This window comes from Pagrus major, chromosome 16 (genome assembly GCF_040436345.1).
Source record: "Pagrus major chromosome 16, Pma_NU_1.0".
NCBI classification, from domain to species: Eukaryota; Metazoa; Chordata; class Actinopteri; order Spariformes; family Sparidae; genus Pagrus; species Pagrus major.
This window is the reverse complement of record NC_133230.1, coordinates 17,161,451-17,186,904: the sequence shown is the minus strand read 5'-3', so window position 1 is coordinate 17,186,904 and position 25,454 is coordinate 17,161,451. Positions and strand designations below refer to the sequence as shown.

At 41.2% G+C, this 25,454-nt stretch overlaps 2 protein-coding genes across 2 annotated transcripts; both read left to right on the top strand.

The window, feature by feature from the left end:
• Nucleotides 1–1,093: 1,093 nt before the first annotated feature.
• fyna (FYN proto-oncogene, Src family tyrosine kinase a) lies at nucleotides 1,094–19,690 on the top strand. Its single transcript, XM_073484318.1, has 12 exons — nucleotides 1,094–1,197; nucleotides 8,303–8,559; nucleotides 10,493–10,589; nucleotides 12,058–12,156; nucleotides 12,374–12,477; nucleotides 13,118–13,267; nucleotides 13,405–13,569; nucleotides 14,321–14,500; nucleotides 14,781–14,857; nucleotides 15,677–15,830; nucleotides 17,260–17,391; nucleotides 18,130–19,690. The coding sequence occupies exons 2-12, from the start codon at nucleotides 8,313–8,315 to the stop codon at nucleotides 18,336–18,338; spliced, it is 1,614 nt and encodes a 537-aa protein (XP_073340419.1). The 5' UTR covers nucleotides 1,094–1,197; nucleotides 8,303–8,312; the 3' UTR covers nucleotides 18,339–19,690.
• Nucleotides 19,691–23,901: 4,211 nt separating this feature from the next.
• On the top strand, nucleotides 23,902–24,937 carry LOC141010288 (E3 ubiquitin ligase TRAF3IP2-like). Its single transcript, XM_073483161.1, has 5 exons — nucleotides 23,902–23,949; nucleotides 24,051–24,119; nucleotides 24,383–24,487; nucleotides 24,580–24,654; nucleotides 24,767–24,937. Exons 2-5 carry the CDS (start codon nucleotides 24,081–24,083, stop codon nucleotides 24,935–24,937), a joined length of 390 nt encoding a protein of 129 aa, XP_073339262.1. The 5' UTR covers nucleotides 23,902–23,949; nucleotides 24,051–24,080.
• The last annotated feature ends 517 nt before the right edge of the window (nucleotides 24,938–25,454 follow it).

Below are 25,454 nucleotides of genomic sequence, written 5' to 3'. Positions count from 1 at the left end.
TTTTCTAATCTGAGTAGGATTGTTTGCCCTAATGAATGGAATACATGTTGCATTTTGCGACCAATACTCCCTCTGAGTGTCCGAGCGTTGCTGATGTTTTCATTCATACAAAAGGAGACATTATTTCTCAGTTTCTGTTGCTTTGCAAGCTTCATGTGACAGCACCTGAACATTACCAGAAATAAGAAGCTGTTAAGAGTTCTATTGATCTTTAGGGCTTCATTTACGGTGGCCCTGAGGGTCAAAACACAAATACTTCTCACAAAACACAACATTTCACAAAACACAACAACACTTTATGCCTATTGATCTTTAGGGCTTCATTACGGTGGCCCTGAGGGTCAAAGCACAAATGCTTTTCTCGATATACAACATTTCACAAAACACAACAGTATTTGTTCAACCAGGGGAAATTGTTGCATACAATGGGATGAAACAGAAATCAGACTAAAAGATTTATAAAGCTCTACTTGTTAACCCTAATGAATCCTTCTCTGTGTGAGACTCTGACTTTCTTATTCATATTTTAAGACTTAAAATTGAGAATGTGAGGAGAGCTCTGAGCGCCTTTAACGAAAACAGATAATTTACCAACCTTGCCCTGTTTTCCAGTCTCTCCACAGACGAGGAGGGGGGGCGTGTCCTATTATAATTAGTTAACTGCTATTGGAGGGGAGCGGTGTCAATCACAGCTCGTGGTCGGCGTGGATCCGCATCAGCTGCACGCAATCACAGCTGCGTCAAGACGCACACAGACGAACCGGAAGGCACACCAGCGTTTGCAGGTCAAAATAAAAGCACGGAAGTTGGTCATTTAGAAATCACATATAGAGGGTGCTAAGCAGTCTTACTTTGACAGAATTAGTGGGATTTTAATTTTAAACACAGGTTAAAAACATTAGATTCGTTTTCCTCTTTCGCCTCGAAATGACTTGCTCGGTCTCATTGGGAAAAACAACAGCTTTATTTTGGCGGGACCGAGCAGGAGCTGCATGTGTGGTTTGCTGTGAACTTGACACTGGCCGCCATCGTCATCATCTGTACGCACGGCGGCGACAGGAGCTCCTGGATCGGCAGGGACGGGTATCCCACCGCTATTCCGCGTCAATGCGAAGGAAAAACACTCACAGAGAGTAGAAAAATATCCCCGAAAAGTCCCTCTGGAAACTCCGATGGATTAATCTGGCTTTTTCTGCGGTAAGCACGCTTTTTTTTTAGTCCTCCTCCCGTGTTGAATTCCAATCGGTGCACCCGCCTTGTCCCCTATTTTTGCGCTTGTGTGGAGATGAATTCATTTCGGGAGAGAGAGAGAGAGAGAGAGAGAGCAGAGAAGATAAATACCACATTGTGGCTCGTTGTATCCGCTCGTGTCAGTCGGCAGATGTTGCGTTGCGTGTGTTTAAAAGCCAACTTTGCCCTCAGAAGGGGGCAGGAGAGGGAGACAGAGGCTGGCGGTGGTGGTGGGTGATGTTTTGCAGCGCTCTGATTGTGGAGAGGGGGCTCCTCTCCTTGTGTTGCAGCAGCAGGGATGGATGCGCTGCAGAGCTGAGCTGACCACTGAGGCCGGGCACGCATATGATAAACGCCACAATGGCCTGCAGACAGCCTCCTATTGATTCTCCCCTCCACCGACCCGAAAAAATAACTGTCATATGCTTTGAGATAATTGCATTGCCACGCTGTTAAATATCCAGTTAAAGCTGTCCTAATCGGGTTATCTGATGTGTCTGGAGGTGCAGCCATCCATCTTGTGGGCAAACACCGGGGATGGTATGTGAAGTGTGTGTGTGTGTGTGTGTGTGTGTGTGTGTGTGTGTGTGTGTGTGTGTAGCCTCAGTCTGATCCATGTGCAGTAAGTTGGCCAGTAGTTGTTGTGTGATGGTCTGCAAATATGCACTCAGCACCCTGAAGCTGTGTGTGTATCCAGCCTGTCATTATTCCATGAATGGCTACACAGCTGGAGTGCGTGATGCAGTGTCAGATGTGAATGAGAAAAGGAGTTACATATTCTGGTTCGTGGAGCATGATCACTTCCCCCTCAGGCCCTCTCTAACCATACTGTTCAACAGACATATTGGCACGTAAGCTGCTACATGTGACTTGAGGTCCAAATGAAATATGTCACAACAAAAGGTGGAATATTTAGCTTAAAAAGGAGTTAACTGATCGCTTTATCAAAGCGAAATGTGTTCATTTACAACATATCTTGTAGTTGTTTGTGTGTTTTTTTGTGTGTCAGTCAATACATGTCACACACACAGCCAGGGCTGCAGCTAATGATTATTTTCTGTTAGAGCTGCGATAATTAGTTAAGTAGATCAACAGGAAAGTGAACTGCAACAATTCTGATGATCGATTCATCGTTAATCACATCACATTTTTGAAGCAAATATATATAAAAATGATGGATTCAGCTTCTCGGATGTGATTGTTTGAACTCAATATCTTTTGGTTTTGGACTGCTGATCAGGCAGAACACCATTGTAATGAGCATTTTTTTTTTTTTTTTCAGATGTTTTACGCACAAGTTGATTGTTCAAGCAAGTAATCTGCAGATTAATTGATGATAAACAGTTGAAAATATTTGTTAGTTTCAGCCCAGTTTTCTTTATTTGATTAACTGAGTACATAGTAGGCAGATTGGTCCATGATATGTCAGGATGGAGTGAAAAATACCCATCCTGGTATCCCAAAGTCCCGGTCACTCATACTTCATGTTGCTTCTCTGTTTGCACTTTCTATCAACCCCAGTGTCTTTCACTCCTACCAGAAAACTTCCAGCCTCCGTCCCTGCAGACCCACCACATCATTATTTCCAGTGGGTTCTTACATTGAACATTGCCCTCCGCTGGCACAAGATTTGGAAAGAGCCGTTTAAACCCCTCCGTGCAGACTGACAGGCAGAATCTGCTCCTGTTGGTGGAAAAAAGAAAAAAGAGAAAGAGTTAATGTTTTTCTAATTTGCCCTTTTCTCCCATTTGGAAAATATTCATCTGCTAGGCACACGTCTCGCTGACTGAGTGGTCTTTTACAATGGGCTCAATGATTTAACAACATGACTCAACGTACTCCACTGTGAACATTGTGACACCAAAACACAGTGAGGCTTATACCCACACGTACACAGCGTATGAAGCTCAGCTGTGGGTTTCGTAACTAGTTCATTCAGAACGTGAAGAATGCTTTGAAAGCCTTAACAGTGTATTTCATTGTGCTGATAATCTTGTGGCAGAGTGAAATGTGGCCATTGTCTTGTTGTTGATTCGCTGAATGAACTCGGTTGTCTGACACAAGCAAATATTGTAACTATTTAGAGAATGGTAGCCATAAGGAGGAGATTGCCTTGAGTTGTACCAAATCCAGTAAACACAGCAGCGAGTTTCGAAATGGCACACAAGTGAAAATGATTCTCTTTCAGATAATGTCTGTGGTTAAATGAGCAGAAAGTTTTGGAGCTGAATAAGGTCAGTGGGAGCGTGACTTCTGTAGGAGGGGTGTGGGAGGTTTGACCTTGTTTTGTGCCATGTCAATGATCCGAGTGAAAAGGGACCACACAGTCGAGTTAAACAGAGCTGTGTTGTTCCCGTCTGCGTTGAATTGCAAATGATCGTATTCTGATGAGACTTGTAAGTTCGTCACGGTTAAATAATGAAGTAATTCATAATGTAATGACCAGTTGAGCATAGTTTAAGGTTTAAAACACAAAGCACAAGTAACATCAGATCAGCTTTTTTACCAGTTAAACAGTGTGTTCCCGTTGGAGCTGAAACCATTAACCTATTATTTTTTAACTATTTTGATAATAGTAGTAAATCTTTTCTGTCATTTTGAGTCCAGGATGGTATCCTCACATGTCTTATATATTTGATTTACAATGACATAATGAGGTTTTCTGGAGGTCCTTGAAAGTGTTTGAATTTGAGAGCCTTGATAAGGTTGGAAAATAGACATGCGTCATTGAAAAGAGTATGAATAATAGAAACTGAAGTTCTTTTGATTTTTTAAACAATTGTCTTTTGGGAGCTTCTGTAAAGCTTGCTGATTCTCATTATAAAAAATAGCGGTGTTTTAATAGCTAATAACCTTCGTCCTTGTCTCAAACAGTACCTTGTTTGGTCCTTTTACCTTGAGGGAATTGGCCAGGGAAGTCATTGAAAAGTCCTTGAATTTGATGTTAAAGAAAGGTGTGTGTACCCTGAAAACACACAAAAAAGGCATAAAATCATCACATCCAAGAAGGTGTTTGGTACTTTTGGTTGATAAGCCACTTAAACGTTGAATCAGTTAACAGAATTGTTAATTTGTTAATTAATTGTCTGCAGATCAAAATAAATATTCCAGCTCTAAAGTGAATCTCCACCAGTGCTCGTCGTCTCGTCTCATTTTGTTCAGACTGCACATCTGTCTGTATGTCAGGCCGGACTGTCTCCTCCATCAATCCCTCAGTTACGCTGCGTGACCCTGACATGTCTGTCCTTTTTAATTTAGTATATTGATCCAGCAGCTTTGCTATAAATGGCCGAGTATCTCATTATGGCTCCCAGCTCTCTGTGTTACTGTAGATGATTAACACTTGTGCCCGTACGGCATCAAAATAAAAGCCGTCATTTGGGAAATTAATTTCCAGTTGATCCCAGCAGCTGTGACTGATGTAGTAGAACTAACCATCATGCTGTTACTCTGCGTTCAGATAATATTGGCTACTTAATTTCTCTTCACTTCCTGCTGTGAAGGAATCTCATTGATAAATGCTATCCAACAGATTTGGCCAGACATCAGAGTCAGATTTCATACTGACTCTTGAGCCAATCAAGATGAGGAGAATTAACGTCTGTCTCATGTGAAAGTCAAGCCCTTCCTCTCTCTCCTTGTTTCTGCCTCTCGCTATTAACTGTTACGACACGCCACGTAGCTACGATCCTGTCCCTGTTGGACCTTCCACATCACGCCACTGTGGTCCTCTCGGAGGCAAGCTGTTCATTTGGGTCTGAAAATAGCGTGACGATGAGTGTTCTTGCTGGCTGAGGTGGTCATGCGATACCCAGGCAGTGCCACGGAAAGGAACAAGCCCCGCGGCAGCGATGCCATCATCTGCTTTTTTGGGGGGTGAAAGTTGTGCCGCAGGTCAGGCGTGGAGCGGCCTAGCATGTGGCTGCGTATCTCGCCTAAAATCACAGCGCTGCAGCAGGGCTTTGTCTCGACATTTTGATGCGATCCATAGTGTCGATTCATGCGTGTAATTGAATAACAGAGAGATCCTCCTTTGGATGTGATGAATGCTGGTGGAACTGTTGTATTATTGTGAGAAATGTGACAAATCAGCCTGTTGCCGTCGAATGTGCCTGACATGAACTTGATAAATCTAGATTACTGTCTGCCTCCTTCAAAGAAAAATGTTTCTTGGGTCCTTGACATGATTCATACACAAATGTTTACTCAACTAACATGCCAAAAAAACAAAGGGGAACACACGTATATAAACAAGTCAGGATGGCCTAGTTTCTGTGCAGCAGAATGGTTCCAGATTTGTGAAAGCTGTGGTAGTCCCTGGCCTTTTTAACTTCAAGAGCAGGAAGATTTTCATAATCCCCACAGGCAGCACGGCGACGTGAGATCTCCCCTCATTTACTCAGATCCCTCCAGGAGGGGATGCAGTGCTATTTCAATCACTGCAGTTAAAGAGGAAATGCAGCAGAAAACAGACTTTACCTGTGTTATCATCACAGTCACTTCAGTTTATATTTCCTCGCTCGTGCAAGTCCCCACCAGAGCTGTCGAAGAGTTAAATATGTTACTAACCCTGCTGTCAAGAAGCAAGATGCTGGCCTGGACTGGTTTTAGACTAATGCTTCCAGTTTTGTTTTCCTATAACTGGGAAGGTAAATGGTGAGGTTGCAACTAATTATTATTTTCATCATCTACTAATCAGCCGATTATTTCCATGACCAAATGAGTCATAATTTTAGTCTGTATATATCAAATCATCCCAGTTTCTCAGAGCCCAAAATGATGTTTTCACATCACTTCTTTTTTCCAACCACCAGTCGAAAACCCAAAGCCTCTTCATTTACCTTCCTAAATGACAAGAAAAGCAGCAAAAATCTTCACATTTAAGAATCTGCATCCAACAAATGTTTGAAAAATCAAGATTAATCAACTATCAGAATAGTTGGCTATCATATATGGAACTCGCTGTTTGCTAATTTTTCTTGACTTCTCAATAAAGATTGTGAACAGACTTCACTTTTCTCACGTCTGCAGTTGAGGAGAGGCTTGTGCGTTTCCCCTTAAATGGAAATGTGTTTTAAGATGGATTTTTTTTTTTACTTACCTGCTACAAAGTAGAGACGGGGCGCCGTAAATACCAGGAGACAGAGGATGTAGATATTAATGTCAAGGAGGATTATTTGTTTTTTTCAAGGATCATCAGAAAATCAGCATTCGTCCTCCTCCTCTTTGTATTTCAGCCTGTGGTCTGAGCTTTGGTCTGGGCTTATACTGTAAAAATGCTTCCACTGGGCTCGTTTTATTCGAGGTATTTAATGGGCTTTTATTGGCAGTAATGAATCACAGTGATCTTCTATCTGCAGTGGCCCTGTTCCTCTGTTAGTTAACCAGTGTGAAGCAAGTAAAGCACTGGAGAAAGTGGAAATCCTGTGCACAGGAGGTACATTCTCTACGTATATGTGTTATACTTCCATGCACCTGTGGATATTTGGATGTTTGGACTTTGATAGTGCGTTTGAATGTAATTTACAACTCAAGCATCATGAGTACATCAGAGCACTCCCTTAGTTAAGTAATGATGCATAATTTTTGCCTTCTGTCTACCCTGTTGCAGGAGACAGTCTGCAGCAAGTGACACATCTGTTTGCACTTTTTTTTCCCTCATGTAGGCATTTGGGTTTCTTGCTGGTAAATGTAAAACGACCCTGGAGGAATTTGGCCATACACTATGCAGCTTTCCTTGCAACCATTAAGCTCCGGCGTCCTTCAGGACGTGCCGCTGATTCCAGCTCATTTTGGGGCTGTAAACTATTTTCCTAGTAGCAAAAAAATACCCATCACAAGCTCTCAGAACACGTGGTGACATCTTGAAATGTTGTGTTTTGTCCGAGCAGTAGTTCAAACCTGGAAAATATTTCGTTTACTGTCACAGAAGACTTTTAAAAACTGGAAGTGCTCACATTTGTGGAGCTGGAACTGGTGATTTCTGTCTCAAAAAACTCATCAAATCAGATGTAATGAGCTGAAACTGTTGCCTCCAAAATCCTCTTCAGATGTGTGATGTTGCTGGCTTATTTACACCTATCCTGGCCAAATGTTTTGTCCATATCATCGGCAAAAACATTTCTCATAAGAAGCTGCTACGTGGATCTGAATCTTCAGCTAAGGTCAGGAGTGGTGCGCTCTCCCTCCCGTCTGTTGCAGCGCTGGCGTTTGCCCCCTAGCACCACCTCTCTCCAGCCACAGCGACTGTAAACAAGTGTGTTTCCAATTAGCCGTCTCTGAAGTCAGCTGGCCGCTAAAGCTGATGAAAGACATCGGTGCTGTCAGCGGTCTCCTGCTTGCCCTGTTGTGCCGGCTTCATGAGCTTCCAGGGCTTAAAGGGTGGGGATGGGGGTGGGGGCACGGTGAGCCGAAATGTGCATTAGTTTAACTGGGTCTTTAAAGACGGTAAAGGCTCTTTTTAATTGGCAAAGCAGATTGCAGCGCTGGTTTAGCTCTGCTTTAGTGAGGCCAAATGCTCCATCGGGCCCCCTCATGAGACTGAACCAGGGAGTGGTTAGCTGTTAAGCGTACATTCAGGGTTACATTAAGGGTCTCTCTGTGCGTTTTAACTCGCTGCTATGCATCTATAGATGGGTGTCTGGCTCCTTGTAAAGAAAACAAAAATAAAGTGCATGCCAACTTGTAAATGCAATGGGCGGGTGTAAATTCTTCTCACAAGTGTGGTCGTGCAGTAAGATGGGAAAGTAAACCATAATAAGTAGTGCTGTTAAATTCCTTTATGCCAAGTTGAGATGGATATTCTCAGCTCAAAGTATCTCACAAAAACATTAGCCATACACTGCAGCTCTGTCACATTATGTTCCTCTGTGTAATTAGTAATGGAGTTTAAAGTATCGTGTTTAATTTCAGCCTAATTGAAAGATTTTTCACAAGGCTCTGTGTGAGTCTCAGAGGAAGCTCTGAAATAATGGAATATTGAATCATAATTTCCCCAACGGAGACGGCTTTTGAGCTATTATTTTACCTACGTGCTAATTTCATCTCCGTGTCTTCTTCTCTCCACCCACAGAAAGTAGAGAATGGGCTGTGTCCAATGTAAGGATAAGGAAGCAGCGAAACTCACTGATGACCGGGAGACCAGCCTCTCACACAACTCGGGGTACCGCTATGGGTCCGACCCCACGCCGCAGCACTACCCCAGCTTCGGGGTCACCACCATCCCCAACTACAACAACTTCCACACCGGCGCATCTCAGGGGGTGACCGTGTTCGGAGGAGTCCACACGTCCTCGCAGTCTGGGACGCTTCGGTCTCGGGGCGGAACAGGTGAGGTCGAGGGAGCTTTTTTTAAATAAGTCTGTGAATGCATGAAAGATTGTTCAGATGCAGGGCAGCTGTTTAGCAAGCAGTAACTGGTCCAGGATTTTAGAGGCTGTAGTTGTTACCCTGAACATTTAGCATCTAGCTCTGTGTTTATAGTTAAGATATGAGCGTGATATGGATCTTCTCATCTAACTCTCTGCAAGAAAGCAAATAAGCGTATTTCCCGAAATGTCGAGATGTTCCTTTTAAGACAGGGTGACATTGTGAGTCTGAAATACGTTGCTGTCACTAAAACGGGGTCATATTACAAACAGCAATTAAAAGAGAAATAAAATGTCCGTCTAGGTTGTAAAGCTGTAAACTTCTGTGAGGACCACTCACTGTCTGGCTCTCGTCCAACATTCAATAAAAAAGGCTGATGTCAGCTTAATATGTTGAGTGACCGGTAAACAGAGGCTAGTTTTCGCTTCAGAATGAACTCCTTTAAAGTCTTTTCCTCCTGTATTAATTCCTCTCTTTATGTGTGCTGATATTGTGGCGCTGTGATAAATGCGTGTCCCCGCAGAAGATGAATGTCCACTGGCTGAAAGTTAATGGAAAAAGGAGTGACCTTAATTATCACCGCTCCTCTGTGAGGCACATCTGAGGACTATAAAGATCAGACGTTGTGCTGAACAGTGCAAAAGTGCCTCTGTGGTGGAGGAACGGGCTTTGCAGTCAATCTCTTCAGATTTTAAACATACATACGATGTGGGATGCATAAGTTAAGCGCATCTTCTTGCTTTGATGTCAACCATTCAGGGCCTTTTTTCTCCGCAAGCACAGATAAACACTCTGTGGAGTCAGCACCAGCAGCGTGTATGAATAAGATATTACTCCAGGAGAGCAGCACTAAGCAACCTTCAAAAAAAAAACACACAACAGTCAAAAACCTCATCTGACCTCCCTGTGAGGACATCCACATGTTTGCCTCCGAGACAGTGAGCAGCTCTGGTCATTTGTAAGGTGTGTTTTGGAGGTCACCGTATCGGAAAGGAATTGTGCGGGAGCTTTAGTGCAGCATTGTAGCTCCGACCGTCCAGGGACGACTCGGATCAAATCAGAAAATGAAATCGTTTTACAGTTTGAGGCTTATTAAGAGATACAGGGACTCCAGGGCCGCTCTGAATCTCATCAGATAAATTTGATTGGCCTCAACATTCCTAGAGGATGCTCTCTCTGATGAGGCTTAAAGTCCGATTTGGTTTTGTATGCAAAACAAAGAGTCTTAATTGTTTGCATACTAAATAATTGAAATTTTTTAATCTTTGGTGCCAATGGCCGGCTATTTTGGTCATCGATTTATTGTAACATCTGGTTGGAGCTCGTTAAATGTAAGGATATGCTGCTTTTTTTTGTCATTTACGATAGTAAGTGAAGAGTCTTTGGGTTTTGGGATAAAAGAAGCAATTTAAAGACGTCACTGTTGGCTCTGAGAGATTGTGATGATTCATCCCGATTCGATCGATTCATCCCGCTCCCTCTGTAGACATTAAAGGCTCTCATTTCTGCCAATAGATCCTCCTAAATCCTACACATTGGACCTTTTAAGTTAGCAATGATCATTTTGACCAAATGAGAAGAGGAGTTTCCTATATGAGATGTTTGTAAAGATGAAGATTAGATGGCATCTGGTGGAGTGAATCTGTTAGTGACTAATATGTGTTTTTGTGTTAAAAGTACAAATATGGACAATATTAATGCCATAAATTGTGAGAAAGTGAAGTAGCAGTGGAAATAGAAGCCAGCAGTAAATTCTTAATGCTATTTCATAACCGGCAGCCCATGTGGTGGACAGCTGAACAACAACAACAACAATAACATAAAACCACAATGAAAATCCTAACAATATACTTCAAACTCTAACCACCACATGCCACTCTTTGTTTTCCTGCAGGGGTGACTCTGTTTGTGGCTCTTTATGACTACGAAGCCAGGACCGAGGATGACCTCAGCTTCAGGAAGGGGGAGAGGTTCCAGATCCTCAACAGCACGTAAGTGTGAAAACATCTGCATGACAGCATTCAGGGTGGCGGTCGTGTTTTCGGTCTCTGCTTTTCGTCTGAATGCTGCATTTGGAAATGTTTCACAGGCGCAGACAGAAGGATCGAGTCTCTGTTATAAACCTGATCTGGGTTATGCGGGTTATGTTACTTGTATAGTCTGACAGATGGGCCATATTTTATTGAGCTTTTTTGATTTTTGCATCAAAGAAATAAAATGTGTCTTGTTATAATTGTGATATAAAAATAGTGACAGAGTTGTTTTGCTTTTACACAATACATACACATACATCGGTCTGGGTAGGTGCTGGTGTCGTCCTCAGTCTTCAGCACACTGTCTGCACATGACATTTAGGCTACGGTGCAAGTTTGTCTACTTTCTCCTTTTGTTTCTCTGGTAGCCTGCCAGCTGCTGTCAATCAAACAGAGACACCGATGCGCCCTTCCAGCAGGCTGAGACAAAAAGGAGTAGGCATGCACGATATGGATTTTTTTTTAAAGCCCTTACTGATAACCATAATTACCTGCTGCTCTTGGCCAATATCAATAAGATAACCAAAACAGGCTGAGATGTAGTGAGCACAGATGATTTAATAGCCCCAGCCCATTCTGTCCCATAATACCACTCTGTACCACACGAGGTGATAGTCTGATAGTTACAGCTGGGAGATGTATGCTACTTAGTCTAATAAGTAAACAAAATAAACTCACAAAATGAAAAGAAAGGACATGTTTTACACCTATTTTCCGTACTAAAACGAAAAATATAATAGCTGATAGAGCCACTTAGTTCAACATGCTAACTGAGCTATTTGCTAACGGCAGCTAGCGACTACAGCCGACCATGGTTAAAGCAAAGAGTGGCGAGTCCAGTATAGTGAGCAGTGGCTAGCGGTTATGCTGCCTTCTATAGTTGTGGAGCTACAATCACATTATTGCCATTTCTTACAAATTACACATTTTAAAGGTGCATACCACCACCTATTGTAGATGAGTGCTTGTTAGGTTAAAGAAAGGAATTTGACTTCTCATTATCAGCTCTACTTAGCAGCTGTCATATCATTATCTGCCAAAAGACAATAATTCAAATTCCCCATTATCTGGCTAGTAATTTATTTGCTCCATATATGTTGCGCATCCCTTTCCATGGACTTTTTTCTGTGTTTCAATAATAAAAAAATATTAATGACGCATTTAAAAAAACATGGTGACATTATTCAGATGACTAAAAGTGATTTCAGTTGGACTTTAGAGAGATGACTCTTAGTAGGAACCCACGCACTAGAAAACAACTCGCTGCTTTAAATGTTTTTGTACCTCCGCTCAGTTCTCAGAGACAACACAGCCAATAAATCTGATCACCCACGACTGAGTGTTTATTTGTCTGCATAAATGTTGATCTCTCGGTTTATTCCAACCTGCCTCCATCCTCCATCTCTCTCTGTCCTTCTCTCTCCAGCGAGGGAGACTGGTGGGAGGCTCGCTCTCTCACTACAGGTGGAACTGGTTACATTCCCAGCAATTACGTCGCTCCGGTGGACTCGATCCAAGCTGAGGAGTGAGTGAAACTTTTTTTATATGAGCACACACTCTCACACAGTCTTTGGGGCATGGCAAGCCTCATCAGCAGAGAGAGTGTCATAAATATTTCAGAGCTCATCTCACTGTATTTTGTTAAATGTTGTATACTGGAACGTAAAGCATTAAATGTTTGAAAAATGCTTAAACCAAATGTTGCACTCCATACTTAATTCCTTCTGTTTTTCTCCCTGCAGCTGGTATTTCGGTAAATTAGGCCGAAAGGACGCAGAGAGGCAACTGCTCTCCAACGGCAACGCCAGAGGCACTTTCCTCATCCGTGAGAGTGAAACAACCAAAGGTACTCAGACCGAGCTGACGTGCTGACTGCTTTTAAAGTTTAGTAAAAATACAAGTGTTTGTGAATAAAATATTTAGCAAGACTTTACTTAAATGTGCCATGTGGCGGTAGAAGCTGTTTATTTATAGACAAACTTGGAACATTACAACTTAAAATTCAGTTTAAAATCACGTCATTAACAATGTAGTTGCTCCAGATTCATTGCCCCAAATCGTTTGCACAATGTGCTTTATATAAGCTCGTAAAAAAAACTGTCATGCACTCTCAGTGCTCTGTAATATCATGGTGATGTCTTACTTAGGGCTGCGACTAACGATTATATTCCTTGTCGATTCATGTTTTGACCATTTCTTTGATTTATTGATTAGTTTGTGGTCTATAAAATAACAGAAACTGTTATTAAACATGTCAGTCAGTGTTTCCCAAAGCCCAACACATCCTTGTATATCTTTTTTCTTTGTTCATAACTTTAAGATATTTACTGTCACAGAGGAGTAAAGAAACCAGAATATATTCATTATAAGAAGCTAAAATCAAATATTGTAGGCAATTTATTTAAAAGCTGACAACTAAATGATTAATCGTTAATTCACTGTGGCTAAAGTCTTACCAGAGATTCTGCTCATTCTGTCTGTTCCAGGGGCATACTCTCTCTCCATCCAGGACTGGGATGACGTCAAGGGAGATCATGTCAAACACTATAAGATCCGCAAGCTGGACAGTGGAGGCTACTACATCACCACCAGGGCCCAATTTGAGACACTACAGCAGCTAGTACAGCACTACTCTGGTGAGACTCTTCTACAGTTATAAGGGGATGAATAAAAAACCTCCTGACATGATAGATCTGCTTTCTCCTTCATAAAATTACAGTGTCATGTGGCTTCTTTAACATCTTTTAAAATTCAAACTGCACGCTTGATCCAGCCAGGGCTGCGGGGCTGTGCTGCCGACTGATTGTGCCGTGCCACAAAGGCATGCCCCGTCTGACTGACCTGTCCGTCAAAACCAAAGACGTGTGGGAGATCCCGCGGGAGTCGCTGCAGCTCATCAAGCGTCTCGGCAACGGCCAGTTCGGAGAGGTCTGGATGGGTGCGTATCTTTTTGGCACAAAAGAAGAGTTGGACAGCTGTGAGCAGTGTTTCGAAAAACATGCTGTATGCGTTGGACCATTCAACACCAACACCCAGATAATGTTACGCACAGAGAGGAGTGTTTGTCAGTGATTTCATTTGGAAATTGGGACGCTGGATACGACTCTGCATGATCTCAGTGTCCATTTCCACTGAACTTCCCATGCATTTTGATTGAATTCGGGATCTGAACGGACCTTTTGACCTCGTAAACCATGGTCTATGTGGTGTTCTCTATATTTCATTAAGTTTCTCTGACATGGCTTATCAAAGCTCATTCAGGCAGATGCTGTTTTGGTTCAGTTCAGTTCAATAAAACATAATTTGTCCCACATTGGGAAATGAAATGCTCCATGTGTATCTAATTTACCAACATCTGAATGTGTTTGTACCGCAGACATAAAGTCAAATCCTATAATAGATTCTTTTATAGTAAAAGTTTTCAACTGGGTCTAGCCCAAAGCTTAATTCAACTCTTGAAAGCTTGAAAAAGATGTGAAGGGAGATGTTAAATTAAAAAAATAACTGGGATAATATGCTGTCTGCAGCTATTTCTCTATATTATTAATGCCTGTATTTTTATGATTTTAACAATGTTGCACTGCGATAGGTGAATATCTCCCTTTCAAAATGAAATCCTCCTGAACTTCCACTCACCAACCTCTGGAGAAATACCCTTAAACAACCTCTTTTTTTGTTTTTGTTGTCAGGCACGTGGAACGGCACCACCAAGGTGGCGGTCAAGACTCTGAAGCCCGGCACCATGTCGCCCGAGTCCTTCTTGGAGGAAGCTCAGATCATGAAGAAGCTCCGACACGACAAGCTGGTGCAGCTGTACGCCGTGGTGTCCGAAGAACCCATCTATATCGTCACTGAGTACATGAACAAGGGTAGGTGCTGTTTCAAACTGGCCGAGTAAAAAAAGACACTATGAATATTACATACATGCATTTGTGCACACACCTACTCAGTGTCTGCATAATTAATACATCTGCACGGACAGTACAGTATGTGTCCTACTTTACTGCATGGTGCTCTGTCACAGAGACCCTCAGTTACCACAGCAATAACTTAACAAATAAAAATATGTGGCAGGAATCCCAGACTTGATGTTTTGCTTCAGTTTTGATCCAACATCCAACAGATCCTAACAATTTTGTCTTTCTTTAGGGAGTTTGCTTGACTTCCTTAAAGATGGAGAAGGACGAGGCCTCAAACTGCCAAATCTAGTGGACATGGCAGCTCAGGTACAAGCTAAAACAGTGAAAAGTAATCTGAAATCTTGATGCTTTGAACTCTTTTTATAGATTTTATTTCCAACAGCTTGATTCACTTTAATGATCTTCAGCTGTTACCAATCTATTAATTTAATCTGTGTTGGAAATTTAAAGCCATTTCATCTCGATGTTATGCTACAGTTTACAGTTTCATGAGACAAAACAGGTCTGCGATTGTCTTATATTAAGGCCATGTCCATGCATACACGGGTATTTCTCAAAACAAAGCTTGTTTTCTGCGTTTTGGCTTACGGTACACACATAAACAGCATTTTAGGTCACTGAAAATGGACCTTTTGGAAAACTCTTTCCAAGGTGAAGATATTCAGAAAACTCAATTTTCAGTGTTTACGTCTGGAAACGACACAGTTGTTGGAGTATTTTTGAAAAGAGAGACAAAAACGGCTGCTTACAATGTTTTGCTGACAAGTTTTTCTTGTATGTATGGACTTGGCCACTAAACAAATGGACAACAGAGTATTTAAAGTCAGTGATTTAGCTTTAAGATTGGAGCACTCAATCTTCAACAGCTTGAATGTTAATTTGAAACTGTGATTTATCTCTTCCTGTCGGCCGATAAGCAATCATATCTGACACTTGAGTTTATTTTGCAAATATGGCAAATCCATGGGGTTTCTCATGAGAGATCCTTCTCTCTTTGGCAGCCCCACTTTTAAGGATTATAAACAGGCTGTTATCTATGTAAAAATCTTTATTAGTTCAAATTGAATCCCCTTGAAACTGTTCAGTGATATGATGTTCACTGGAAAAAATTACTCCATTTCCCAGGTGGCGGCAGGCATGGCATATATCGAGAGGATGAACTACATCCACAGAGACCTGCGCTCTGCCAACATCCTCGTCGGAGAAAGTCTGGTGTGTAAGATCGCTGACTTCGGTCTGGCCAGGCTCATCGAGGACAACGAATACACAGCAAGACAAGGTAGGCCTGCAGGTTTGGGCTACACCAGCTTTTCATGAAGTTCATACTACTTTTTGCTTTAAATGAGTGGTTTTCTAAATGAGGGTGTACCATTGCCATTCAGAGAATGTTTCAGCTTGTAAAGACCTAAGTAATGTATAATTTAGTTGCTAGGAAACATCTGTAGTGCTGTAGCCTGGTCCGGTCAACAGCAATCAACTATGTAAACAGGAAGCATCTTGTAGCATCGCAAGCTTGAACACAACTTCCGAAAGCCAAACAATGTGTTAAACTTGATGGCCCATCCTTTGTAAGTGTAGGTATCACTTTTATTTACACACACACGCATGCATGGAGGAATATGTCTCTCATGGTTGGCAGCATCCATACAGTTCAGACCAGAGGTAGTAGCACACTACCTAAAAACCCATAGCACCCTGTTGTCGCAATTTGCACCAAAATCCTAATCCTTCTCAGAGTCTTAACTCGATCAAAGCTGCAAATAAAGACTAACACATGTTGTTTATATTCAGTTTGACTTACACTTCCCAATGATATCATTACCTCTGATTTCCATTTTGAATAAACATCCACAAATCAGCTTGGAAAAAGAAGAAAAGACTCTTTATGTTGCAGAACTATCCTGTGAATCAGCACAATTTTAGGTTTTCTTCAGTATAAAAGCGATTCAGTGATAGTTTTGAATAGATCCATGGTTGCACTATTTCACAGTGTTTTTGTAGTATTCTCTCAGTTCCAAACCACAGCGTCCTCTGAAAACTTCATGTCAGAGGAAAAAGTTTTCGGACTGGTAAATGTCTTGTTCCATTTAGTCAATACCAGGACACAATTTACAACCACACACACACAGACTTTTCAGAATAACTACAGTAAATGAGCAGGAATTTGTCTCGGTGACACATGTGGAAAACCGACGCACATGTGGCCACAGCATGGCGCAAAAACAACAAATATCACATTTATGCAAGGGCACAGTGCAGAAGTTAAGATACAACACGTGTTGAACACAAACTCTGTCATTTTAATTGTGTACCTTGTAAGAAGGATGAGGAATAAACTTAACAAAAACATTGTTCTCCTCTGACTGTGTTGGCAGACGTAAACTACATCGGGGGGGACTCCCAGACTCCGTTAGTCACCCTGTCAACATGTTCAATCATTTGTTAGTGATTTAAACGTTTACTTGTTCAACTTGGGCCAAGTGTGAACTAAGACAAGCAGAGAGATAATGGAATTGTTCCCTTTTATTTTCCCTGGTGGGATGTTATCATGTCCTCATGTCTCTGTACTAATGAAACATGACGAAGGGGGAAAAAAATCCTTACAGAAGAGACTGACCTACATACCCCTGCTGCTCCTGCAGTGAATTCACAAAAATGTTTGAGAAGGTTTTTGAACATTAAAAATCACACATCTGAATTTCTTTCAGGGGCAAAGTTTCCAATAAAGTGGACCGCTCCTGAGGCTGCTCTCTACGGGAAATTCACCATCAAGTCGGACGTGTGGTCGTTCGGCATCCTGCTGACAGAGCTGGTGACCAAGGGCAGAGTGCCCTATCCAGGTGAGTGTGTTCAGCTCTGTGGATTATGTAACCGCGTCTCAATTCCAGCTGATTGCATGCGTTTGATTAAGGCAGAGTGCGTGAGAGCATTTGAGTCCGCAGAGACACTCGCCATGGTTCTGTATGCTAAAAAAAGAGCAGCGCGTTGCATAATGTACATTACGACGTGCATTATGCAGAGGAGTGTTCGCAGATGACTGTGTGAACATGTGAAATGTTTTCCTGTGTTTTAGGCATTCAAACAAATTCAATTATTAGAAGAAAAATAGCAGGCGTGGAATATAATAATGCTCTTATTGCTTTTTATGAGCAGTTTTTCTTCATATACTATTGTACTATTAAAACCTGTGAAAAAAGACCTGCAAGCCCACACTGGTGTCAGTTACTCAGGCTGATTAATACTCTGGGTGGCAGTTTGGTGGAGCTATGATGGGCAATATATGAGTTCATGAAAAGCGAATTTTGAGATAATCATTGTGCTCTATTAGGGCTGCAACTAAAACTGTTTTCATTATTAATTCATCTGTGTATTATTTTTTGTTTTTGCCAATAAAAAATAAAAAAAATAGTGAAAAATACCTCCAATAATGTCCCACTGCACAAAGTGATGTCTTGTTTTGTCAACCCAACAGTCCAAAACCCCAAAGTATTCAGTTCTGTATCATGCTTTTCTTAGACTGTCTGCAGGCTGATTTTTCAGCCACATTTGCCTTCATTTCTCCGTGTCCCTCTCTCCAGGCATGAACAACCGCGAGGTGCTGGAGCAGGTGGAGCGAGGCTACCGGATGCCGTGCCCGCAGGACTGCCCCACGTCCCTGCACGAGCTGATGGTGCAGTGCTGGAAGAAAGACCCCGAGGAGAGGCCCACCTTCGAGTACCTGCAGGCCTTTTTGGAGGACTACTTCACTGCCACTGAGCCTCAGTACCAGCCGGGAGATAACCTCTGAGCACCGCTGCCTTCATCTCATGTCATTTCACCGGCTCTCCACCAGGGGTAGCCAGACTCCACCTGTTCTCTCTCTCTCTCTCATCCTGTGGCTGTGACGATCCTTAAAAGCTCATCGACTGACTTCTTTGACTTCCAGGCTTCACACAAAACTGGGAGCCCTGACAGCATACTGACTATCAAATCAAAGGATGTTTTGGAGGAGGGCACTGAGATGACTGAGGAGTTAAAAAATGACTGCCATGGATGAACGAGATGAGTTATGTTGTGTAACTTGTATGTAATGTAAATATAAATTGCTTGTTTACTTATCTCCTTTTTGTTTCATTTTATATTACTTTTGATATTTTGGAAATGTGTGGATTTTTTTTTAATCCAACGTCAAAGTTAATTCAGATTAACGGCTTGTAGGAAAACCGTGTGAAGCTCACAGTTGGTAACAAATCGTGACATAATAATTGTAGGAATGGTAATAGTTAGACATCGTGGACCGAAGTGGAAGTCCACTGACCTTTTTTACGAGGTTAATATAACAATACTGCTCTCCTCTTCTCAAGGAACTTAGATGTACTATAACACCTGTTCTTGCCTTTTCATGTTTAGTAATATTCTTATAACGTAAGGGAATGCCTTCATGCTTTCTACACACTAACTAAGTGCATCATGGACTCTTCCAGCCAAACGTGTATGCCATCTGCACTAATATTAAGTGCATTCATCGCATTTCAGCTTCAGCCAATGATTTATAGATCAGCTTAAAGCGACTTTTAGTTCCTGCAACTGCAACCATTGTTCGGCTGACTGCTTATTATACTGGCGATATTTTAAAATGTGTGTTGCATTATTGTACGGCAGCGGGCTGTGTAAGAAATTCTCGTCTTTTTCGCTTCAGCAGCCAAGCAGACAAACAAACTGCCGCTCACATCATGACAGGAAATGAAGGATGCGTACCTGTGTTTGTCCCTCCATAATGTGTACCTGGAAATAACATGTTGTTTGTTACGAGACCAGACATGTTTATTCCATTGTATTGTTTCGCCCGGCCAGTCTCATGTGTCGTCAGTATGACATAATTACAGTATGTGATTTTTCTCTCCAGGGAAATCTGCAGCACGCGATGACATTTTCTCAAACTTCTCCCTGACGGGTGAGAAGGTGCATTCAAGGACGCCATTTCTGTGTATTTCTGTTTCCTTTTCATGGGTGGAAAAGTGAGCCAAAACTAGTTTTTGAACCACTTTGTTTGACCCTAATTCTGTAGATGTACAGAAAAATGTTTTTGGTCTCTGCATTATTTATTGTCTGTCTGTTAATTGTACACAACTGGTTTTGAAATAAACAATCTTGCCATCATTCTTCTGTGGATCACCACTACAAAATAATTAACGCCTCACACTTGTCGGTAACATCTGATTTGACGGCCTCTGTGACTGTTAAGACCACAGGTTTCGCGTTTTCCAGCAGTCTGGGTTCATCAATCATTTATGTTTGAATAGACACACCTTGAAATGGCTGTGGGTGAGTGAGTGTTTCTTTGTGGTTTTCCCTGAGGCTGAACATGACATAAAGACAACACCTCTGAACTCAGAATATATGCAAATCACATAGTAGGTCTGCCCGGCAATTGGAGAGCAGTCAACTGGAAACAGGACTTTAATTTAACCCGTTTCATTTGGGTTTATTGTAAATTTTTAGCATCATGAATTGAGGTTTTTACCATCCAAAATATTTAACTTTTTTGTGAGTTTTGTTTGAATGTGGCCACTTGTTGACCTTTTGAGAGTACATCTGTGCTGAAATACTGCTCCTGTTTCATTCTTTCACTGGATAATATTGCTTTGTAAATCATTTAACCAGAAGCCTTTTGAAGAGTAAACTCCAAGAGTAAGACTCCACTTTTAAAGGTTATCCTCTCCAGCTAAACTCTTCAGGCCGAGCTGGCTGTGCAGCACAGACACTACATTCTTGTCTCTGATTGGGCGCAACTGAAGCAGAGAAGAATTTGCATATAACAGGCTGAAACACACACAAGCCTCTGCACCCACAGGAGTGTGAAGAATCCCGCAGAGAACAGGTAGGTTATTGTTACTCTTTCTTTACAGTCCGAGTCCCCTTCTTTCTGCTAAGACATTTTATGTAAGAATATGTTGTCTTGCGATATGCACATTAGAAATGTCTTAGTTCAACTGTATTGTAACCATTTTGCCAACTTGCAAATACAACATGTTTTCTGCTTCTGTCTGTTCTTTGCAGGACTGCAGCCTTCTACCGAAGTCTCCTGGTTAAGATGGAGCAATCTGAAAAAGTACCAGAACTGAAACCCACCACTACCAGATCAGAAAATTCCCCTCAACCGTTTAGCCCGGCAGTTAAAGGAAACCAAATATTTCATGCAAATCCACATCATGATGCATTCATGCCAAGCTGTTGCTTGGATGCAGATTATTTCTGCAACAAAAGCCCGTGCAAAATCAGACAAGTGAACACAGAGATTGGTCTGCCTGCACAAGAGCTGATGCAGCTCAGACAGCCACAAGGTAGAGGAGCGACTCCTGCCTGGATTAACCTTCGCCATCAACCTCCAGAAGGCCTTTGTCCCGCAGGAACCAGTGAGCCTGACACCAGAGGTCAGTGCTGTTATTGGAACTGTGGACCGAGCCAGTGTGGAGCAGCAAGGCCAGCAAACAGAGGAACAACTAGGTGAGGAACTAAAATAGGAAATCAATCAAGATAGAGTCAAAGCTGTATCTGTAATATCCACTTAATGACTTATCTTTAAATGTGAAAATCCCTGGGAAAAATAATAGGACAGTGTATGCTTTTGTCAATCCCTTTTTGAACGGTAACTTAACCTAGAACCAGGCTACACGTAACACTCACCAGTTCAATTTTTATTAAAAAAAATGAAAAATTGAAACCTTTAATTCAATGATCATGTTGAACATTTTATTTTTTGTTCGTCAGATCAATGGGTAATAAACATTTGGAGTTATTTTTCTTTTTCTGTATTTCTGGAATGTGGATGTGAATGGAAATTGAAATTTAATGGTCCTTTCAGCATCATTATACCCATGCTAGAGTTATCTTTTCTGTTGAAAGGGTTATACACATAAATATTTTTGTATATTCAGGGGTGAGGATGAAAACAATTCTCGGGTTCAGCTTGAGAGTGATGAGGAGGATCTTGAGCCTCCGTTGCCGTTAAGATCTGATGATGAGTTGTGGCACTACAATCCTTTTCTACCTCCTCATCAGTACATGCACAACTTTGGTAAGGACATTTCTATTGTGTATAATTAATGATAAAAAATAAAGCCTAGTGTACTTACATTTTAAAAGTACGATTAAAAGTAAATGATGTGTTCATTTCCATGTATGTATATACTGTAAAGTATGAGTCGACTGATAATTGTCAAGGCTGATTATTGGACCCAGGATAATCAGAACTTTTCTGATTATCAATTACTTTGACGATCAGTGTTTTTTAAAAATCTGATTACAAAAAAAGTGCTACTTTGATGCGTCATGCAATCATGCAATCAAAAGCACAATATTTGTCTCAAAAATGTAGTGGAGTAGAAGTATAAGTATACTCTAGTACTTAATTACATTCCTTCACTGCTGTTGGGTATTTTAACCTTTTACCTTATTATATTTTGATCAGTTTGTGTCAAATATTTTGCCTGTAAAATGTGAATTCTTTCTGCGTCACAGAAAATGGGCACACTCAAGCAAAGCACATGTAGCTAAAACTTTACAGTACTTGAGTGAATGCTTAGTTGCTTTACACCGCTGTCATTAGCAGCAGTTTTATTTTTATTATTATGCAAAAAACCTGATTTTTGATTTAGTTGACCAATTAAACCCATATGTATTTGAGCTGGCAACCTCCTGTTCTCTATCCTTTGGCTTTTTTAGACATTTTCTGCTTTGTTATTCTGTCACAAAGAAATGTTCTATATCTATATCCACAGACCTTCATCATACTATGGATGCAAGGTGTTATCGCTCTGCAGGAGAAGGGCAGTACAACTTCAATCCAGTCAATAGATACCCCCCACCCCCTCCATGTCATCACTCTGCACCCTGCCAGGACAGAAGACCCTGGGAGAACCCCCAAAACAGGTATAAAGAGCAAATAACCTGACGCAGCTTTACACAAAGTTCCCCCAAGCCACACTGTTAATGTTTATGTTAAAAAAGCAGTGCGCCAGGTGCTGCGGCAGTATGTACTTTGCATATTAGATGGAGCCATCACATGTCAGCATGATTAAACACAACCCTTTGTTTATTTTTCTTTCTCGCTGCTTCAGGCTTCGACATCATGAAAACTTCATGAATGACAGCCTGGCTCAGGGAAGCGTCTCGGTGAATGTGCCTCAGTTCTACGCCCCCCCTGTGGAGGGCATGTCACAGGTCAGCGTGATGAACCTGACCTCGGCGGGAGCAGAGGCGTCCGTCTCGCATCCTCATGAGAAGAGAAGAACCATCAGTCTGCCTGATGTGTGCCGTGAGTCCTCTCATTTAAAAGGAGGTGCTCATGTCTTATTTTGGCAACTTGCTTCATATGTAAGCAAAGTAAGTCGTGTTAGCAGAACAGGTAATTATGCAGGATGTAGTTTCTGTTGGCAATTAGGCTTATTATGATACAGTCACGACAAGACGCTAAGTTATGGAGCTGATGCTGATATTAGGCTGTGAGAAATTCAGATATCAATATCTTGTCCGATACACCCACATTTTTTGCAATAATCCTCCTAAAATAAATAAACTAAACTAAATAATATAAACTTAATAATTGAATATTTTCAATTACAACCATTTAATTTTCAAGCACCCAAATAAAGAAGAAATCAGGTTCACAGTTCACTATGAGCATTTCAAAATTTAGGTCTTTATAATGGTATTTTTTTTTATTTCTAAACCTAAAAGATCAATGTTTTTTAAAGAAGAAAAGTTTATTTAGTTAATTTTTTTGTTTATTTAAAAAAAATTAACTATTGTTAGTGAGACTTACATGTATGTTGATCGTAAAGTAGGTCGAGGTGTTATATTAAATAAGCTCAGTCCACATAGAATTTAAACTATGCCTTCGAACAAGCTATCAAAAGTTACATAAAGGTATAACGTCACAGTCATGGCCCTCAGCCAGTGCCCTGGTTATAAAAACACAAGCACAGTTGCATAAACATGATGGGCGTGGCCTGCTCAGGTCTGTAAGCGCCTGCCAATCAGAGCAGACTTGGATTTCCAGGAGGGGGGGCATTAAAGAGACAGGATTACATAAATTGTCATTTGTGTCTTGTACCGTAAATCGGTACAAGGACAAAATACAAGAAACAGTTTTCAGTGACATTCAGTGCAAACTTAAACCCACCACAGAGAACACATTTCAGTACAGCCTCAACAAAAACTCAGTGTTACAACTAAAATTATAATTTTTCTGGAAATTTAGTGTGATTTACTGATGTACAATGAGAAATTTGGGGATTTATTTTGATTTATGATCTCCTCTCTTCTCAGGAAATGTTTTTATAACTTATTCCTCGGATGCTTCTTCAGAGATAATCCCCTTCGTGGACTTCCTCACAAAGCAAGGATTTCGAACAGCTGTAAGTGACTTGCTCTTTAACCGAAGTCAGATAATTAGAAAAAAAAAAGAAAAAAAACTCATTTGACATTTCACTTACAGCCCTGAACTTTAAATTCACAGATTGACTTATTTGACAACCCCATCAGACGCATGGATATCAACAAGTGGGAGGACAGTCACCTGAAAGATGTAAGTTAATAAGGCTGTTAAAACACAGACTTGTGCATTGCTGTTGCTATATTATCACATAAAGTCTGTGTAAGTACAGAAGTGTTACTAGATAAAAAATTATGATTTTAAAGACAGACTCTGACTAAATGTGGCTTTAATAGTTGAATAAAAGTTCCAGATTCTCTCTTTTATGTCTGTTTTTAGCTTTAAACTTTTGTATTGAAGTCGTCTTTTCAGGCATTGTGTGTGAATGTGTCTTAAATGTACTTTTTTTTTAACAGCCTTCAACCCTGATTATCATCGCCATCAGTGAAAAGTACAAGGCAGACATTGAAGGCTCTACAGTGGACAGACATGGTCTGCACACTAGATACATTCACACCATGGTGAGAGCCTGTTTGCCATTTTTTGTTTAAATGAGACATCACTGAAAATAACTTTTAATATGTGCTCAAATTTTTTAATATAACTTTGCCAGATGCAGAATGAATTCATCCAGCAAGGCAGCTTGAATTTCAGATTCATACCAGTTCTCTTCCTCAATGCATCCCAGGTCAGAAAGAACTTTAATTAAATAACAAAGCATTTTTTTAGCATGTGTATTCAAATTTTTCCCACCTTTTTCTTCCTCTGTTCTCCGTTTATATATATATATATATTTGCAGAAGCACGTCCCATGCTGGCTCCAGAACACACGTGTTTACCGTTGGCCCCGGGACACTGAGGATTTACTGCTGCGGCTCCTGAGGGAGGAGCGATATGTTCCCCCTCCTGTACCTATGGAGCTCACCCTCATCATCAGGCCTGTGACCCCCAGCTCTGCAGCTACACTGTAAAGACACGGCTGTTAGTGCATGTGTGTGTATGTTTTTGATGATTGTAGTATTGTGCATGTTTTAGGATGTGTTGTATCTAATGTATAGATGTTTCTCAGTTGTTTGAATAAACCTTTTTCTTTGTGTAACTGTACAGACCGCATTCAAGCTAGTGGAGTGACTCTGGGGATGGCAATGTCTGCAGTAAAAAAGACAAACTGAATACATGTATGCTCTTGCAGGTTGCTAAAAGGGTCACAAAATGACGCTCTTTTAATACACATGCTGGACCTGTTTGTGGTTCATTGGTGAGGCAGTTTGTAATTTTGGAAATGTGTTTATTTAGCTGTCACATATGAGCAAATGTGTGCACATAAAAAGAAAATGATGAGTAATGAAACCCCCTGAAAAAAAATAAATCGCATAAGCACCAGCAGCAGCAGGAGGAAGAGGCCGACAATGTTTAAGCGTAATGTTTCCAGCTGTGTGTTGTCCGTTCCTCATCGTGGGCACCTGATTTGTTCCAGTTTAGTGGGCA

Excerpts from the sequence above, each read along its gene's own strand:
- LOC141010288 (XM_073483161.1), top strand. The coding sequence starts at position 24,081 with ATGGATATCAACAAGTGGGAGGACAGTCACCTGAAAGAT. Across the intron at positions 24,488-24,579 it reads CTAGATACATTCACACCATG|ATGCAGAATGAATTCATCCA; the intron begins GTGAGAGCCTGT and ends TAACTTTGCCAG. Across the intron at positions 24,655-24,766 it reads TCTTCCTCAATGCATCCCAG|AAGCACGTCCCATGCTGGCT; the intron begins GTCAGAAAGAAC and ends ATATATTTGCAG.
- fyna (XM_073484318.1), top strand. The coding sequence starts at position 8,313 with ATGGGCTGTGTCCAATGTAAGGATAAGGAAGCAGCGAAACTCACTGAT. Across the intron at positions 13,570-14,320 it reads GTTCGGAGAGGTCTGGATGG|GCACGTGGAACGGCACCACC; the intron begins GTGCGTATCTTT and ends TTTTGTTGTCAG. Across the intron at positions 14,501-14,780 it reads CACTGAGTACATGAACAAGG|GGAGTTTGCTTGACTTCCTT; the intron begins GTAGGTGCTGTT and ends GTCTTTCTTTAG.